General features: G+C 64.1%; 1 protein-coding gene across 1 annotated transcript; it reads right to left on the bottom strand.

The window, feature by feature from the left end:
• Positions 1–5,170, bottom strand: LOC113203605 (filaggrin). The gene is made up of 11 exons (XM_052276530.1): positions 4,842–5,170; positions 4,518–4,693; positions 4,209–4,436; positions 3,709–3,975; positions 3,099–3,627; positions 2,475–3,020; positions 2,010–2,406; positions 1,776–1,923; positions 1,510–1,700; positions 1,215–1,418; positions 1–1,130 (listed from the first exon to the last, which is right to left on the bottom strand). Exons 1-11 carry the CDS (start codon positions 5,136–5,138, stop codon positions 763–765), a joined length of 3,351 nt encoding a protein of 1,116 aa, XP_052132490.1. The 5' UTR covers positions 5,139–5,170; the 3' UTR covers positions 1–762.
• Between the last annotated feature and the right edge of the window lie 218 nt (positions 5,171–5,388).

The raw sequence follows: 5,388 nt of genomic DNA, 5'->3' as shown, positions 1-5,388 counted from the left end.
AATATAAAGTACTTTTTTTAAGACTTCTCGTTTTAAAAGATCGGAAGACTTATAACTGCTAAAATAAGCTGAAGCCCTCAAGTTAGTTTTGTGCATTATACATAAGTAGTCTCAAGGTTATATTTAAACAGCCTTAACACAATTTAAACTTGTACAGAAACAACCCCTATGGTTTAAGGCCGGCTGGCACAGCGAGAACATCTACAACCCTTGCGTCTAATTCGGTCCGACTGCTATTGGACAACTAGACATACAGAAGCAACACTACGGAAACGAACACGAAACTACTTGTTCTAATCCCGTAAAAAATAACAAACAGTACAACATTTTTCCTTAAAAACAAAAACAAAAAACAGAACGGTCTTCTCTTCCTGGATATTGCAGACCATCCGTCGGGTTGGAGAAAGGCCCATAGTACATTTTAAGGCTCAGACTCTGGCAGTGATAAGTCGAGGGAACGCGGCCGACCGCCCTCCTCGCTTTCCGATGAGTTGCGTTCGTTTCGTGGTTGGTCCCAGTTGGTTTTGGGCGTCAAGAGCTGTGGCGGGCGGGCAGAAGACAGGGAAGAGGGGGGAGGAGCACTGAACGCGGGGGGAAGTTCAGCAAAAAGCGCGCGTCTTTGCCCCACGTCCAGCAGCGTCACTGCCCCGCGCGATAGGGCCAACGCCTCGCGCGCGGGGTAGTGACGCGCCTTCATCCCCCAACCCCTCGCTCACGCTGCACCCGGGCCGCACGGGCTTAGTGCGGCCCCCGGCCGATTAGCTAGAAACTCTTGGCGTGGCCCGCGGAGCTCGTCCCGGGGCCGCCGCCCTGGTGCGGGGTGCTGGGCGAGGCCACATCCGCCGTGCCCGCGGCGTCCTCGGCCGGCAGCCCGCCCGCCTGGGCCGCGCCGTGAGCCTGCTGCGCCTGCGGCCCGCCCTTGATGGTGAAGGTGACGTAGTAGCGCTTGTTCTTGTCCAGGTGCTCGGTGGGCAGCGAGATGACCTGCTTGTCCGGGCCGTGGCTCAGCTCCAGCGTGACGGGGGCGGTGCGTGACGACAGGGACGGCCGCGCCGACGCGCCCTCGATGTGCGGCAGGAAGCCCGAGTACAGCCCGTCCTTGGGCATGTAGTGGTGGTTGAGCTTGGGGACTGCAACGCAAGAGGGGTGGTGGGGGTTAGATTCGGGACCCGTGGCCTGTGCACCGCGGGACCGGACCGACTCACACTACTTACTGTATGCGGCGCAGGGCACGCCGCTGTACGCGTGCACGGCGTGGTGGCAGCGGTGCGTGGACGAGGTGCACTGCAGCGGGTTGTCGGGGTGGTGCTGCGCCTGCCGCGTCCTCCGCAGCGCCGCCGTCAGCTTCTCCAGGTCGTCCGACGACTGCAGGCGGGGGATGACCCTCCTGTTATCGCTCTGGAGCGCGCGCAGCTGGTCTGTTGGGGTGGAAGTTCATGTGTGTGGTCGTGGTCGTACGGCTCTGGATGGAGGAAGCGAAAGTGTGCCGAGCTCGCGGCGTTCCCTTACCGTACAGGTACTTCTCGAAGCTTCTGAAGGTGTAGGTCCCGGAGAACGGCTGCATGCCCACGCTCAGCCCGGCCCTCCGGTAGTCGTCCACGAGCCGCTTCACCAGCACCTGCTCGTTGGCGCGTCCCGCGCGGATCTGCAGCCGCTTCAGCTCCAGCAGCTCGTGGAAGATGCGCCGCTCGAGGTGGTACCTGCGCGGCAGCGGCAGCGTGTCACATTGGGGGCCGTCACCTCGGCTCCTACAGCTCACCGGGCACGACTCGTACTTCCTCATGCTGAGCTGCACCGCCCTCGTCACGGACACGGTCCCCTCCTCCGTGTCCCCGGCGGACCCCGGCCTGTCCCGCCGTCGCCTGCATATCCTGGGGACACGCCCGTCCTCCCTGCTGGGGCTGCTGTCGGCCGATGCCGCGTCTGAGATAGCGGGAGACCGACATTATCACTTCTGGCCTGGAGAGTTGGCTTATCACATTGCACATTCCACACTCTTCCATACGAACCCTTGCCTGGCTTCTCTCTGCGCGGGGATGGTTCGAGTCCCGAGTCAACGAGCTGGTCGTTGTTGTGGCTCCGGCCGGTCGAGGGCTCCGACCCGGCGTCCTCCTCCTCGCCGTTCCCCACCGGGGCCTGGCACTCCCCTGCCTCCCCCTCCTCCGCCGCCTTTAGCCGTAGGCTGTCCGCGCCCATAACGGTCTCGACGTCGTCGCCGTTTACCACGCCACCCACAGCCTGGCCGCCACCGTCTTCGTCGTGGTCCTGGAGGCGGCTGTTTTGGTGGTTGTGGCGGCCTGCTGGACGGCGACTGGACACCGCACCCGCCCCGCGGCCTCGGCCTCGACCTCGGCCCCGGTCTCGGCTACCTACACCGCCCTCTTGACTGACGTCGCGGTTCACGTCCTGGAGACAACGGCAGATTATTACAATAATGGTATAATTTTAAAGGAAATGTTTATTTTCCGCCTTACCTTGGGAGACACTTTGACGGTAACGCGACCACGGCGCTCCTTGCTGCGTGCTTTGATGTCGGCCGCTTTCTCTTTGTCCTTGTCCTTTGCCTTGTCCTTCTTGTCGGACGCCTTGTCCTTTACCGCCTTGCTTCCTGACGCACCGCCGTCCGCTCCAACGTCTAGGGCCCCACCGGCCCCGGCCAATGCGATCTCGTGCAAGATCTCTCCAGCGGCCGCCCCGTTCTCCGAGGCTGTTACTGCCTCCGAGTCGTCCGCCACCGATACAGCCTCGTCCCTTGGGCTGTCCTCGGCGAGGGGCTGCTCCTCCGAGGACGGGCCTGGCTCCATCTCGGCCTCGGCCGTTAGCTCACCCTCCTCCTCACGGCGCTGACGGGGACTGTTCTCGGCGGAGGTCTCCATGCTGCCCGCATCGTCGCTCTTGGACTTGTCCTCGGAAGACGCCTTCCCGCTGTCCGAGGCGGCCACCGCCTCCAGGCCGGCGAGCTCCTCGTCCCGGGGCGGTAGAGGTTCCGCGCCCACCAGAGGAGCCTCCGCTCTAGCCATCTGCGGGACAAAGAGGCCACTTACCTCAGGAACATCGGGTACAACAAATCGGTTCGACCGCCACTGCGCAGAACTCACCAGAGGGCTGCCGTCCTCTTGGTGCACCATGGCAGTCACCACGGTTGTCCGAGGCCCGGAGTCCTCGCCGTCGTTCTCTTCGGGAGACTCGACCTCACCGTGACCGGCCTGATCCGTGCTTTCAGAGTGTTGGTGGTGCTCGTGGTGTTCCTGGTGCTCGACGTCGCCACGGTGAACTTCGTGCTCATGGTGGCCGTCGTGCTCGACGTGCTCGACGCGCTCCGTCCGCACCGTCACCGTCGTGGTGATTAGCTCGGAACGTCCATGACTGTGGTCCACGTCAGCCTTAATGCTCGTGGTCTTCGAGTCCTTCTTGCGGCCCGATGCTCTGCTCGACGATTTGGCCGAGGAGAGCTTCGCTGACTTGGCCGTGGAGTGCTCCGAGGCGTCCGGCTTCCCCTCCTCCCTGGCCGCGGAGGGCGCCGACGCCGTGCCTTCAGCGCCGCTGACGCTATCGCTGCCGGGGCTTCGCCCGCGCTCATCACGTGGGGGACTCCTTCGCCTGTCGCGCTCCGACCTGGACCGCGACCTGGTGACAACCATAGTCTTTGAAGAGACCACGTGGACGATACGGGAGGATTACAAGCGGCAGGGGGAGACATACGCTCACCTGTTGATCTCCCGGTCGCTCTCGTGGTCGCTGTTCTCGCCGTCCAGCTCGGACGTGGACGTCCTGGCGACGGCCTTGTAGGTGACGCGCTTCTTGGGCGCGGGCTCCGCCTTCTTCGGCGCGGCGGCCTCCCGCTGATGGTGATCGGCCTGCGCCGCGTCCCCGGACCCGTCGCTGTCCTTGCGCCGCGACCGTCGCGGCCGCACGCTCTGCCCCCGCCTGTCGGTCCGGGGCTCCTCGCGGTCCTCGCGCCCGACCTCGGCCTCCCTGTGGACGAGCAGGCAGGAAGGAGAACACGGTGGCGCAGCACGGCCCGGCGGAGCGGACTTGCCCGATCGACCGGGGCCGGCGACCCCGCGGAGCCGGAGTCTCCACGCACCACCCACAAGCAAAAATCAAACGATTCATTTCGACGTCGTACATCCCGCTATTTTATGGACGACCGCTGGCGCCAGACGTTGTCGACCCCCCCCCCCTCCCCCGCCGTCACATGCACTCACCTTACCGTCCTGCCGTCGCCCTCGCTCGCCGCCCTGCTCCTGGTGCGGCCCGAAGCGCGGCCGCCCCCGCCGCCGGACCTCCGCCCCCGCCCCTGACCGCCCTCCTCCTCACTCTCGGAGTCGTCCGACGCCGTCCTCCGGGAGCCCCGCGCGGAGTCGCGGGATCCCGACATGGAGCGTCGCTTGTCTTCTTTCTCCCTTTCCCGCCAGCGCAGGATGTCGCTGCTGCTGTGAGGAGAGAGCGAGGGGTGTTATTGCCGATCTGGAGCAGACAAGCCCTACACTTTTTTGGACAAGAGGGTACCATACCTGCCGCGGTCATGTTTCCGGCTCTTTTTCCGCCGCCCTCTGCTCGACCCCCGAGGGCCGTTGTCGTGGTGCCCGTCGTCGCTCGACTCTTCGGCGGGCCTGGCGTGTCTGCACGTGGGCGTGCTCGTGTCGATGTGCTCCACGTGCCGGATGGCGACGTCCTCGTTGAGCCGCACCTGCACACCAATGTCGCGCGGTTAAGGTTCAGGTGGTGGCGGAGTTGGCACTACACCCCGCGCGCGAGGGATGCTCGCGACGACCTCGCGGGGTAGCTGCGGCCGGCCGCGCGCGTATCCCCGTACACCGGTCGATCCGGTCCCTCACCTGGAAGGTCCTGGTCTCGGTCGCGCCCAAGGCGGCGCCCTGGCCAGGCAGGAAGCTGGCGGGGCTGCTGCCGAGCGATCTGTGTCGGGCGGCCTGCGCGCTCACGTCCGGGGAGTTGAGCCCCGTGGGCTCGGAGGTGGTGAGGCGGTGGCCGCCGCCCCGCAGCTGCGCCGTCTTCTCGGTGAGCCTGTTGGCGGGCACGCCGCCGTGCAGCTGCAGGTACTTGGCCACGCCCCGGTTGCCGCGGTGCAGCGCCGCGTCCAGCGGGGTGAGCAGCTGCTGGCGCGGCGAGCGCATCACGGGGCTCAGCAGCGCGCGGCAGTCCAGCAGCACCTGCGGCAGTCATACAAGGTCACTAACTGCTTTAGCTGCAGACACGCCACCAGACGAACCGAGACGAACCGATGTCACGTCAACGCCAAAACGACGATTCAGATCTAGCATGGTGGGTTTGACCGAGGGGCAATTCACCATAAATTCAAGCGATTTTCTTGATTTTTCGAAATTATTTTTACGATCTCTTACTGACTTATTAATTTATTTCTAC

This window comes from Frankliniella occidentalis, unplaced genomic scaffold, assembly GCF_000697945.3.
Source record: "Frankliniella occidentalis isolate FOCC.00 unplaced genomic scaffold, Focc_3.1 Scaffold3329, whole genome shotgun sequence".
Taxonomy (NCBI): Eukaryota; Metazoa; Arthropoda; class Insecta; order Thysanoptera; family Thripidae; genus Frankliniella; species Frankliniella occidentalis.
The sequence above is the reverse complement of the archived record's forward strand: the minus strand, read 5'-3'. Positions and strand labels throughout refer to the sequence as shown.